This window comes from Melospiza georgiana, chromosome 21 (assembly GCF_028018845.1).
Source record: "Melospiza georgiana isolate bMelGeo1 chromosome 21, bMelGeo1.pri, whole genome shotgun sequence".
NCBI lineage: Eukaryota > Metazoa > Chordata > Aves > Passeriformes > Passerellidae > Melospiza > Melospiza georgiana.
In genome coordinates this window covers 3,539,942-3,553,766 of record NC_080450.1, presented here as the reverse complement: position 1 = coordinate 3,553,766, position 13,825 = coordinate 3,539,942, and the positions used below count along the sequence as shown (strand labels likewise).

Genomic DNA, 13,825 nt, shown 5'->3' with positions numbered 1-13,825 from the left:
TGGAAATCACAGATTTGAAAAAACAAAGACTATTGTTTATTACCACTGCTAGCATAACCACAAGTAAAATATGAGAATATGTATTTCCATTGATTCATTTACCTGTGGGAAGCCCAATTAGGGTGAAGGAAGGATGCTGGGATATTGTTTTCCAGCTGAATAATGGTCAGCCTCAGGGTGGATATGGTGAGAACTTTGGAGCCATGCACAGACCCGTTCCACTTGAACTCTCCAGCTGGGGTCAGGCAGAATTTGTGTGAGAGGTGTCTCCTCTTGTCATGGTCCTCCCTGTGCTGGTGCTTGTTCAGGGCAAAGGAGTTGGTGGCATATTGGTTGTGATACACACGGTACTTCCCCTCCTGCCCCAGTTTGAAATAGTTGTTGATATTTCCTTTAATCACCACGTCCTTCTTGGTGTTCACTCGGGACACTTCCCCTTGGGAGTTCACCACCAGAACCTTATGAAAGAAATATTGGAAACTTTTCAGGGAATCTGTAAAGTAATTCCTTCTCTTATTAATGATTTATGCTTCAAATGTCTACATATAAAAGAATAAAAATACCCCAGTGCAAGAATAAAAATGCACCAGTGTGTAGAAACAAATAACTGTTCATCCAAACACCAATACATGTACTTCATCACTGCCTGTCTACAGAGTTAGGATATTCCCAGATCAAATTTAACATTAAAAAACATCATCCAACTTCTCAGACCAAACAGGAACCTGTTTTGCTGTTCTGATTGTGCCTATGGAGGGAGGGAGCTCTGGGAAAGCAGCTTCATTAAACTCAGGTAAGCCCTCTGTGAACCCCCTCCTTGGTACATCAGAGAATTCAGGCATGCAGCTTGAGAAACAAGGATCCTGGACTTTGAAAACATGGCATAGGTAACATCACTGGACTAATCTGTTTGCCAATAAATTCACTAAGTGTTAACTTACATGGAAAATCAATTATAAAAAATAAAATTAGTATACAAAATAATATTCAGACAATTAACTGCAAAAATGTCCCAATGTTTGAGCATTTCCTTCCTGGAAAAACTGGGCTCCTTAAAAAATCCAGAACCAAGACAACAAACAACCCAGTCATACAAAACAACTACACCAGTGCTCTGGGTCACTGCCATCACTTTGTAGAGAGCACTCAAGAGAGCAAAGGACAGGGGGGGAAAAGCTTCCTGTAATACAACAATTTCACCACTTGTTAATTTATTATTACTGCCTTTTTTAAAAGTACCTCCATTGCCTGAAAAAAATAACTTTTTAAAAATTTTCAGTAAAATTTAGTATCCTTTAAAGAAATTAACATTTTTTCAGAACATTTCTGTAGTTCTTTAAGTTTTCCAAGATGTGCACAAACCTCTCTGGTTTCTTTATATAACTTATTTGCTTCATTTGCTGCAGCAGCAACCTGCTGGCTTTTCATCTGGCTCAGTTTGCTGTCTGGATTTCTCAATCTGGTGAGCATCCGTGTCGAGCCTGGTGTGCCCTTCCCTGCCCCTGGAGAATCACTTCTGTCACCATTGGATTTCTCTCCTGCCCAGGAATAAAAAAAGGCTTTTAAAACAAATTTAACAATTGGAAGTTTTCTACTGATGTAGGGAATTTACAAAAAGAACAGAAAGTTTAGTGAAAATATGCATAAAATGGAAGTTGGAGATGTCATTATCCTTATCATCTTTATTATTAATATAATTATCATTATTATTATTATTACCTAAATCCTCTGAAGCCTGGGATCCCCTCTCTGCATTTTCAGCATCATCAAGAGTCTTAATGGAGTCATTCTGGCCAGAGCCCAGCTCGCTGCCACTGCTGTTCTCAACATCTGCCTGTGGAGGGGCAGCAGAGCCACTGCTGGGGATCATCTGACCAGTTTCTTCTACAAAAGAACAACTTCAGTTTTAGTTTTTTCTTTTGAATTGGATCAATGCAACTTTTTAAAGTTTTCATTAAAAAAATGCAGATGAACGTGTTTTGCTGGACTGCAGGGAAACACATAGAAAATATTAGAGAGCACTGTGTCCATTAAAGTTCTTTTTTTTTTTTCTGTTTCAAGCAGTTTCAACTTCTACATCTCTGAAGAACTGAAATTCATATCTCTACTTAAAATACATTTGTATTTCATCCAAGATTTTTTTTTTCTTTAGATGCACACACCGATAATCCTGAGATCGTTTTGCATTTAGAATTCACAAAATTTGGTCTTCCTGAAGCATCTGATTTTCTCTTTTAATTTTCTTTAGCTGCTCCTCAGAGCACACACCTTTCAATTTCCCTTGTTTTCCGATGAGTCTCTGATTTTCTCTTCCTCAGCACCTTCATTCTCAGAATCCCACAGATTTCTGTTCCATTGGCACCACTCTAAATATCAGCCCACTTAAAATATCAGCCCCTTCCTGATCTGATGGATCTTGATGTGGCTTCAAATGGGTTCCTGGTCCCCAGCTGTCCTTGTTACTGTCTTGACAGCTCTGGACTCTGTTGTCACCTCACCTGTTGTGCTGCCCCAGGAGGAATTTTTGCCTAAATATCACTGAATTGCAGCCACCTCAAAATAAATCCCTGCACCCTCCCAGAAGGAACGAGCCCCCATCCCTGAAAACAGCAAAGCCAGCAATGTCTCCTGGGCTCAGTGCCAGAGGGAGACAGCTCAGCTGTTTAAAACCTACCAGATCTGCCTGGTTCTAGAATTCTTCCAAAGCATCAGGGATTCTGATGTTGTTAAGAGTGACAGAACAAAACTTGTTTTTTGTGAAATATTCACTCCCAGCAGAAGGATGGATCAGATAAATATTGAATTCTTAGAGGATCCCTAATCTGAATGCATCCTGATTTCTGACTGTGCCAAATGGGTGACCACCACTGTTTGATCCACCTCCCTTCTTACTATGAGGAGAAATGGATCTGTTTCCATGGCTGCTGTTTGGAGAAGAATGGAAGCACCCAAAGCAGACTCTTAATAAAGATTAATATCCAAACTGCATTTAACAAGGATGGTAACAGACATTCTCATCTATCTCTGGATTTTACTCATATTTCCCATTTCTTTTGGAGATAACTGCCTCACTGATCCTGGTTCAGTATCTCTCTCTGACAGTCTCAAAATGAATTTCATAGTAAGAACACAAACATTGCTGTGAATATAGTGAATTAGACATGAGGAAAAACCTCCACACACACTTTCCTACCATAAAAGAGTCCATGAATATACAACTCAGAAGCTTTGGAAGGAGAAAAGTACTTGTGAAACCATAATAAATAATGATAACTATGTAAGTGAATCTTTAAAATAAAATACAAACCCATAAAGGTGTCTGAAACAAAATTATACTCTGTATCTTTTCCATTAAATCTTTACACAGTTATTTTAACTTTAAAAGGGAATAAAAAATAGGAGAACTGGCAAAAATATTTGGTCATGTATCAAAAATATATGGATTTTGTCTTGTACATCAGGACATTTCCTGTACTTAAAAAGTGTATTATGAGGCTTGCAGATTACAGATTAATCTTAGCTTTCATTTGTCCTCTTGTTCAGAAAAGTTTATTACAAGGTTTGGATGCATTGACTTTCATAAGTTGAAAAGCTGCAGACTGTGACTGCGTGGAGAACTATTTCTGTAGGAGAGAAAACATTTACTACCCCTTTTTAAAACATAACACACTAAGTATGTTCACATCACACATGTTCAGATTTTAAGAACTGAGAATAAAACTGAAAAGAAAATCTGGATAATTTTAAAGGTGATCAGCTGTTTAGAACAACATTTGGTTATGTAGTAAATCCTGTAATAGAATATAATTCTAAATGTAATATAAAGTAATTCTAGAATAGTACACTCATGCTTCATGTTACACTTAATCAACTCCCACTTATTCCTAAAGCAAGTTTGTCTGATTTTAATTAGTGTATATTATTACCTTTGAGTCACTGACATGGCAGAACAAAACATGTTAAAATACAATAACCCTTGTGCTTATAATTCTGAAATCTGTTTAAATTTCCAGCATGATAATTTTAATCTTGACATTTCAGTGCAGTGGTTTATTCTCATGAATGAAAACACTTTGTTAGTAATTTATACAGTAAATGAGAGGTTAAAATAATAAACAAGCCAGCAGCAAATTAGATTTGAAATAAACTTTGAGAGGATGCTAACAATCATTACGGATCACTATGGAAAAATAAAATATAGAGAAAACAGAAAATAAAAAGCTTAGCCATAGTTGTCTTTGGAAGGCATGGATACAAATGCTAATGTCATGGAGGACCACAAATTTCAAGCACTAGTTGCAAGAAAATTAACTTTGAAATGTTAATAATGACAACGTAGCAGTAAAGGATGGCACTGCAAGCAAACAGCATGAGTGACATATGCTGGGAATGGTTTTAGTGGACAAATCAGAGAGAAAAACAGATTCCCCAAATTACAGAGGCATTGGTAACAGTGCCTTCTGTACCTGAGAGTTCCAGAGGGAGCTCTGATGCCACCTTCTTCTCTGCCACGTTGTTGCTATCAAGGGTTTCTGACTGACACCCCACTGCGTCCTTCCCTTCAGAGCAACTATTCTCTCCTGCAGGAGGGTTTGTGGTGCTGTCATCAGGGCTGCAGGTCACACAGTTACTTTTATCCCCAACGACTGTTGCCTCTACAGTAAAACGCACAACAAAACTTCAGGGATGTTCTTTATTATGCCTTAGGATGTCATTTGGCATCATCCATAGAAAGCAACTTCAGCAGCTTTGTTTGTTTGATAATGCTGAAAAACAGCAAGCTTTTTCCCTTCCTTTTTTTGCTATGAGATGGTATTGTCTCAGAATCAAAGAACAAACCAATTGTGAGTAGGAAAAAGTTAAAAATTGTGGCTTACTACAAACATGCTGATCACAACCTGTAAGTGCCACCTGTACCTCAAGGCAGGGTATCTAGGAGCCAGCTGTATAGAAGTAGGAAAGTTGGTGAAATTACTTAACAAGAACAATTCCAACAAAGCACAAAGGAACTGACAAATATCACCTATTACAGAAATATCTTGGAGAATCATACAAAGAAAGTATTGCATCAACACTTAAATAAATGGGGGGTTCACTTCACTTAAATGGAGCTGTTAAAGCACAGTCAGTTTCTTTACCTTCTGCTTTCTCTTTTTCCACATCTTGCTCACTCTGTGTTTCCTCAATTTTATCTTGGTCTCCAGATTCTTCCTTGTCTCTCTCAGCATCTGTCTGGTCATTATCAACATCACTTTTGGCCTTTTCTGCTTCCTCATCTCCTGTGTTTTTATCTTCCACTATTTCTCCTTTTCTTGCTCTGATAATGTCCAAAATTTCATCTACAACATAAAGCATGTTGTCAACATGAAACAACAAACCACCTACAGAGCCACGGAGCACAAACAACACGACATAAATCCTGCTTCTGATGTAAGATAAACTAGGTTTGATTCAAAGTGCAGCATCTATTCTCATTACACCAAATATTCCTACCATTTGCTGCAGAAAGGAAAGACTTGTTGCTGCCCCTTGCTTTGTTTGTAAGGTCTTCTGTCACATCCATGTGCCGATGAACTTCCTCACGCATCTCGTCCAGGGTTTTGCATAGGTCAGCCTCCCAGTAATCCTTGTCCAGGCATTCAATTAACTCTGCCAGCTGGATCTTGGTGCTGTAGTACCAGATTTTCTTATCCTTCTCACTTTCTGAATCTTCCTCTCTGTAGGAGTGTTTAAAAAATACTGATTTTAAAATATCTGGATAAATGACAAAAATTGCTATCACCTGCTATCTGCAGAGCACTGTGAAATGTCAATACCTGAGTGGGAATAAATAAATCACACTGCTCATATGCACCCAGTTTAATACCAATATTCCTTTCTTGCTTCCTTCCCTTTCTTCATCCCCTCAGTTCTCATGACAACTTCCTCAGGAAAGCTTTGAAGTCTCCTTAAAACTCGTTTGTCCAGTCTGACAACAAGGTTTATTCTTATTATATTTACTATTTCTTTAACCAGTAATTTACTACTAAATCTGAAACAATTTGTAAGTCCCGAATCCATAATGGTAGTTTCTGGCAGTGTATTCAGGAAAAAACATAGTCAGAAAATTCGAAGTATAGACTGTCACGCTCATAAAATATTTTATATTGGCATCCTACAGCATCCACCTGTGAGAGCACCAGGAAGGGATGAGTCACAGCACAATCCCTTTGAAAAGATCAAGGGATTTCTACATTTTTAATCTGCAGTACTCCACAAGTCCAGAATTCCTGGTGCCAACAGCACCTCAGCAGGGCCACAGACCCAGGGGAGCTCCATCAATACCTCAGGTAACTCCAGACTCTCCTGGAGCCTGCAGGGCACAGGCAGGATGCTCCAAGTGGTTCTGCAGCTGCTGGATTTCAGCTCAGCTTGGTCCATCCTGGGGGGCAGCAGCCAGATCCAGGCTGGCAGGAGTCGGACCCAGAATGGCAAGAGCCAGATCCAGGCTGGCAAGAGCCAGAGCCAGGCTGGCATGAGCCAGACCCAGGCTGACATGAGCCAGACCCAGGCTGACATGAGCCAGATCCAGGCTGGCAAGAGCCAGACCCAGAATGGCATGAGCCAGATCCAGGCTGGCATGAGCCAGACCCAGGCTGGCAAGAGCCAGACCCAGAATGGCATGAGCCAGATCCAGGCTGGCACGAGCCAGATCCAGGCTGGCATGAGCCCATAATTTCCACAGCACATCCCAGTGCTCCCCACACCATGCGGGTGCCACTGATGCCCAGCCTGGCCCCCACCTGGGCAGAGGAACTGAACTCCTGCTGCCCTGGCACCCCTGTGCCAGCACTGCAGAGCCCCAACCCAGGGTGCTGACAGCAATGGGAAGCTGACTGTAAATCTCAAACCTCTGCCCCTGTGGGGTTTGCTGCAGGTTCCTCTCTACTGGGTCCCTTCCTGTGGCTCACACATTAAAAATGGCACAAATTGGCTTCAGGGATTCAGAAAGACAAACAACCTTAAGGCAACTTGATCCTTGTTGTTCTACTGCCTCCCAGTCTGCATTTGTGAAACAATTAATATTTGTAACTCAAACAGAACACTGCTGAAATAAGGTGGTTGTGAAGTTAGTAGAGGCAGTATTACACAAAATTCAACTACTCACCTGTCACAACCCTTATTACAGAACAGACTTTAGGTTTTGATGATAAAACCTGGTGTTTTGAAAGAAACTTGCATCTTTATTGTAAAGGCCTTTGCCCATGAAAAGCAACTAATTCTGCTTCACCCATTTATTCCTCTAAACTGCCAATATTCCATTAGTTTTAACCACACCAACCTGTTAAGTTTGACAAGTTTTCTCAGAAAACAGCTCATTTCAGAAAGACCATCATGTACAACACACCAAAATGTAACAGCTGAACACTGACAATCATTTCACTCTATGGAATATTCTAGGCCTGTAAACTTCCATGTTAAAGAAAAATGACTGTTTAAACCATGTTTCCTCTAAACCAAGAGTTATTTACTAACAACAATAGGAATGAGAGCACTTTCATTACTGGTGGTGAACAAAAGCCACAGAAGAGGAAGATAAAGGCAAATGCCCAAAAACCAAGATGGAGGGGGAGATGAGAATGCAAGAATGGGGCTTTACACAGTGAGAGGAAATAAAAGGATGAAATAAAATGCTTAACTAAAAAGGACAGGGAATGGGTGCCTTCTGAGTTTTGCCAGGCAAGTGGCCAAGGGAAATGGCAAGTGCAAGACCCTGCAGAGCAGCAGTTGTGAGGCTGCTGTGCTCCTGGCAAATATGACTGTAGAATGTGATGCTGTTATTACTCTGTTTCTTAACTGACCAAAAAGGGAACTTGAATCTTTCATTTTGATCCCTTCTGTTGTGGCTGTTACAGGATTATTTGCTAGAGAGATAATGCCATTTATACATCCTCTTATATGACCTAGATATGCAACAATATAAATGCTTTATATAAAATGAGAGACACTTTGGCTGGAAAAGACCTTTGAGATAAGTCTGACAATATATTCTCATATTCCTCTCCATGAGGAAAGGCTGTGCCTGCATCCATCTGCCAGACAAGCATCCTGTACACATTGCTTCTATTTTCATGGTGGCCATCCAAGTGTTTTCTTATTTTCATGTTTCTCCCCCCATTCAGCAAATCTAAGACTGCTCCAGCTGCACTAATGCAGACAGGGTGAGTCTGTGTCACCTGAGCCTCCCAAGCAGCATCTGGCTTCTCCCTTCCCATCAGCTCTTTCTATTCTAGGTTTGCAAGGTTCCATTGGGCTGAAAAGCAATGAACTGTTGTTTCCAGTTTCCCTGGATAAGTCAAGGAAAAGCCTTCAGCACCAGTAAAGCTTTGCTGTATTGCAGACCAGAAAACCCCAGGCTCAGTGTGCAGAGCTGAGACATCAAACCACCAAGAGCATCTGCAGAAAGCACCTGGAGCTGATCCCTCCATGTGGGATTTGAGTCCTGCCCATTAAAGAACTGCTCAGGTAATATTCTAGAAACAGACAATGAGGTTATCCAAGAGTATTTTAATACCCTTCTACTTCATTTATATCAGGGTTTGAGCACAAAGTTTGTTTTGGTCTGAAGACAATCACAACCTTAACAAGAGAATTTCAGGAATTGAAGAGTTTTCTCTGGAAAAAGCACAGACAATGTGAAATGGCACAAACTGGTTGGTCTGTGTGCTTACACCAAGCTCATCTCTGGCCAGACTTCTTTCCAAGACTCAGATGTGTGCCAGGGGAGGACTTGGAGCACACAGCAGGAATCATTCCATGCAATCCATTTTGGCCAACTTAGATAAGGCTTAAATTAACAATTATATAATTCCAGCTAACTTTCCCTTAACACCCTCCTGTGTTTACTAAAGGGACACGACTTTCACCCTCTGAGGAAATCAGAGGGGCTGTGAGAAAAAGCTGGAATGTCCAAGGCTGACAAGGAGCAGCTCCCAGCGTTGTTCTCAGGCAGTCCAGGCAGATTTGCCAGCTTGGTGCTGGACAGGGGGACTCAGCTGAGTCACACACAATGTGTGAGGCCAAGGAGGAGAAAAGAATCACATGATTATTTCCTACCTCTTTCAGCCTCCTTGGCTGCCAGGAACTATTCACTGGCAGGCTGCAGAGACAAGTTTAAAGATTGATAAAAGCAACATAGAAGATAATCAAACCTTTCAAGCAAGGTGATAACAAAATATTTAGCACTAAGTAGCAGATACTTCCTGAATTCCATGATGATACAGTTGGAAACTGAAGAATTCAGGAAATTGTTTAGAACAATCTATTCAAATGAAGATCCAAATCCTTGTTAATTAACTAGAGAAAATAGAGGAGGACCCCCTAAGAACATAAACAGCATGACAAATCTTGCAAACAAAAAAAGCTGAAACTGCTTTTGACTGTTGAGGAAGATCCACACAACTCAGGAATAACAATGTGTGTCCTATTTCTGCTATCAAAATGAAAGCCAAACAGTGTTTCATTATCTGTTTTCACAGATAATTGATAAATCCAAAGTATCTCAATATTTCTATAAAGATAAACTTGTTAAAACACTGCAGCAGTTTAGAAGGACAATACAAGTCAAAGTCCCAAATTTCCTGAGTTAATAACTTGCAGAAATAATCTTCACAAGTAAAACAAATGCAATTGACCCAGAGGCATCCTCCTTAATTTGTAAACAGCTTGAAATAAAAACATCAGGAATTCATTTGCTCTTGGCCTGTTTTTTGTTTTAATTTTGTTGATATTTGTTCATGAGGAGACTCCTTCAGTGTCCACTTTTCCATCTCTGTAAAACGGAAGAAGTGGAAAAGAGAAACAAAACCACAATGATGGGCTTAAAGAAGGCCAGTGATGGAAACAAAAGTATCAGGGAACAAGCCTACAAAACCCTTTAAAAGGCAGGAAAATCAGCACTAGGTTGGATTTATGACATTTAAAGGGGAAGAGGGGAGAAGAAGTAAAAAGCTCTGAAAACCCTTTTGAGAAACAAAACCACCAAGAATTTAAGATTTCAGTTCTCTAATCCTCCTGGGCAGGATTTCAAATTGGTATTTGTGCAGATTATTTTTAGATCTATTAGTTTCCTCTGATACATTTAATCACATGGCATTGGGGAATATATTCTACTCATTTTAATAAAGTTGATATGATAATATAATTTCATGAATCTCATGTTTTAGCATTTGGCAGTTATCCTTTAAGTTACCCTTCAGTTATCCAAGATCTCAGGTGTGGTTTGATCCTGTTCAGTGTGTATATATATAAATAAATAAGTTAATAAATAAGTCAATATATGCAAAAAAGTTGGGTTTGCAATACAGCATGCTTACTGAATTTAAAAACTGAAATTACAGAGTTTAATGTCTATGTGAGTTATTAAGGTTGCATTTCCCTGGAATTAAGTTGTGTACTACTTTTGACCTCTTATGATATAATTTGCCCACAGAACACCTAAAAGGAATGCAAAATATTGGTTTTTAAAAACTCAACACATTTAACTTTTGAAGATGTCTCTTGTAAGTGCAGTTAAAATTACTACCAATGTGCTAGAAAGAAACAACTCTCACATGTGCAGATTTCAAAGGATCACGAAGCACCTGCGTGATTCATTTCAGTTTGAAGTATGTTGAAGTATTGCCTGTATCAAAACCTTCTGAACATCAAATACTCTACTTCACTGGGAAAAAAACATTGTTTCACAGATCAAGTTTGGTTAAAAATAATTACCTATCTGCCTACATACAGGGAAGAAACAAAGTCTGCCCATTTAGCTCAAAATCAGCTCCTGAGTGATCTGGATTTTCTAATGTTAATTCCCAGATCTCTGCCAGTACAGGAGAGCAGTGAAGACAAATCCATCTTTAGAACAACCTTTTCCTTGAGAGTTTGAGGAGGAAGATACAAAACCAAGGCAGAGATAACCCTAAGCTATTAAAGCACAAGGAACTAGAGCAAAAATAATCCCAGTTGTGTATCCTTCACAACCAAGCTTTTTTGTGAAAATCAAAATTTCAACACATTTTCTGAAAACAAAAGGTAGGAAATTCAGCAGGAAGCAATGGAATAATTGGATATCAACAACTTCAGGTGCCCATCCCATCCTGGTGAACCACCTGAGTGATCCACCCCTCACTGAGGAGCATGGCACTGAGTATAACCACGGAGCACATATATAGGGGAAAAAAAGAGAAGAGTATAAAAGATTCCCTGCATCCTTTGAAAGGTTACTTGGCATTACTGTGACATTTATAACCCAGAGAAACGAAAAAAGATCAAACATGGACTCTTTTTTTACAAATATGAAAGAAGAACACAGGAAACAGAGCAGAGATAATTAATACTCAAAGCATCAGCTGACAATACCCCAGAGAAACAGCCCCACATTTTAAAGGAATACCATGAGCCCTCAGAAGTGTCTTCTTTGCAAGATGTAACACCATCAGCAGACCTCACAGTCCCTTTTAAACACGCTGGCTACTATCTTAACATTCACTGGAACCTGCTTTGTATGAAATTCTGTTAAGGTACCCAGCTGTGGTTTATTTTCTCTGTAACACTGAATGGAAACTCTGTTTCTGAGTTTTCAGAGCTCTGCTAAAGTCTCTTATTTCTCCTAATTTAACAATACCACTAATTTCACTTAAATATTGTTTCTTCTCCATTATGAGAACAATTAGCTAAGAACAGTCTTTTATGACAAAACCAATCTTTAGCCATTTTTTGGTGAGAAATGATTTTCAGATTCAACTTTTCAGTAAAATCCAGGGCACAATGCCCTCACCAGCAAGGGTTTGCTTCCTATTAATATTTTGAGGTACATTTGTATCTTGAGACCAACCAGTAACAGGAAACTGTGTGAAACACACACAGTACCTCCCCCCAAGACAGGCACAACTTTCTGTGATGACTTTCTCTGCACTACAGAACAACGTTCAATGCAACACTTTCTACATTTCTAGTAACAATGAATCCCTCTGAGCATCTCTGAAAGTTTCAGCTTCAAAGGCAGAGCATCAAACTGGCACCAGCACCTGGCAGCCAAGCACTGCTTAAGCAGGTGACAGACCACAAGCAGTGTCCTACACACTGTGTGATCATAAATAGAATCAAACTTCTCTTCAGTAACTTCTACAAGAAGCTGGGGAGTTTTCATTAATATTCCCTTTCTTTGCCTCACATTTATGTGTTTTAGGCACATTAATATTAAGCCTGAGGTCCTGTTTTTATGTATAGATTATGAGAATATTAATTTGAGATAAATATGGATTATTTACATGGTCTTTAGCAATATTACAAAACAGCAAGCCTTATCTAAAGGAAGAGCAATTTTAAGATGAAACAGCAATTTAAATGAAGTATTAAACACACAGTGTAATTGCTCAGAAAGGATGCAGTGCTTGGCTCACTCACATGATGATCCTCCTGTTCAGGAACCAGTATTTCCGCCGGTGCCGGTCGTAGCCGATGGGCTCGTGGCGGATGTAGGGTTTGTTTTTTTGGATTTCAGCCACACAGTCAGTCACCCCGGGCACCTGGTGTGCCACACAGACCTCACACTGCCACTCGTCCTCGGGCACCTCCTCCAGGGGCGGCTTCACACACTCCAGGTGGTACACGGCCGAGCAGGTCTCACAGCAGAGCAAATCCCCGAGTTTGTGACAAACCCTACAATGATCATCATACTGAATAACCCCTTCTGACATCAACTCCTCACGTGCAATGTTTGTGGTAAGAAACTGATCCACTAAGAACTGCAGAACTTTGATTTTATTCTCTACTGGTCCATAAGGATAGTCCTCTGTCTCTTGGTAAGGAAGAACATGATGGTATTCCTTGTCACTCTCACAATATACCCGCAGAACCTCTGGCCACGTCATCCCATCTATGAAATACAAAGTGGAATTAACGCTATCTTTGAGGTCAGCAGGTCCAAAGGTAGTATTTGAAGTGTCTTCTTCACGTAAAACTGCTTTTAACAGCACTATGTGCATCTCTGCCATGAGTGTGCACTGCTCTTGACTTACCAGAGCAGCACAGAAGTCCTCAAAACGAAAAGGAGAGAGGCGCAAAACAGTGCCAAAGTTCCTCAGTACCTCATAGATGGCAATAACATTCATTATATGCTCACTAGGCACCATCAAGTCCTCTGAGGATTTAGGAAACTCCAAGGGTGGGATATCTTTTTCTTCCAATATTGGAGAACGAGGACGATGTGCTCTCTGTCTTCTCCTACCTGGAATAAGAAACAACAGTAAGAATTTTGCTGCTCACAGGTCAGTGTATTTGAATATCTGTCATCAATCACTGTGTAAACATTCTGAACTAATGCAAATTAAGGCTTCACAAGCTTCACAGTTACATAAATGTGTTAACTCAGCTAATCATCTCATACTTTAACTAACAGTATGAAAATAAAACACAAGATATCTGAGGTTTTGCTTTAGACACATACAGGAATTGCATTTCCCACACAATACACATCTACTGATGCTTTAAAATGATATATGGAAATGTAATTGTTTAAACTACTTAAAAAGAAAGACATTTCCTGCAGCCAAAACAATAATTTTTCTCACTTTTATTCAACATCACACTCCAAACAGATATTTTGTATTAAATGACTGCAATTATTCTCCTATCCAGCAAGGGCATCCAGGAAAGCTCATTTCAAGCAGATGTCATAGGACATCAATCTAAACCAAATTAAAATACAAAAGAGAACCTAAAGCATGTTGCCCACTGCTTTCTAACTAGAATGTTTCTCCTGACTACCTACAAACCAAAACCAGGAAGTAAATGT

The 13,825-nt window shown here is 39.7% G+C and overlaps 1 protein-coding gene across 7 annotated transcripts in view; it reads right to left on the bottom strand.

Annotated features, from left to right (window-relative positions):
- The window catches only part of BPTF (bromodomain PHD finger transcription factor), a 55,004-nt gene that overhangs the window by 29,150 nt on the left and 12,029 nt on the right, over positions 1–13,825 (bottom strand). For all 7 annotated transcript variants that reach the window (XM_058038718.1, XM_058038719.1, XM_058038720.1 and 4 more), the window contains exons 2-8: positions 12,436–13,258; positions 5,494–5,717; positions 5,139–5,339; positions 4,467–4,655; positions 1,720–1,884; positions 1,363–1,538; positions 103–458 (exon numbers count right to left, since the gene is read on the bottom strand). In XM_058038718.1, the coding sequence (XP_057894701.1) occupies positions 103–458; positions 1,363–1,538; positions 1,720–1,884; positions 4,467–4,655; positions 5,139–5,339; positions 5,494–5,717; positions 12,436–13,258 (2,134 nt within the window). The remainder of the gene's footprint in view (positions 1–102; positions 459–1,362; positions 1,539–1,719; positions 1,885–4,466; positions 4,656–5,138; positions 5,340–5,493; positions 5,718–12,435; positions 13,259–13,825) is intronic.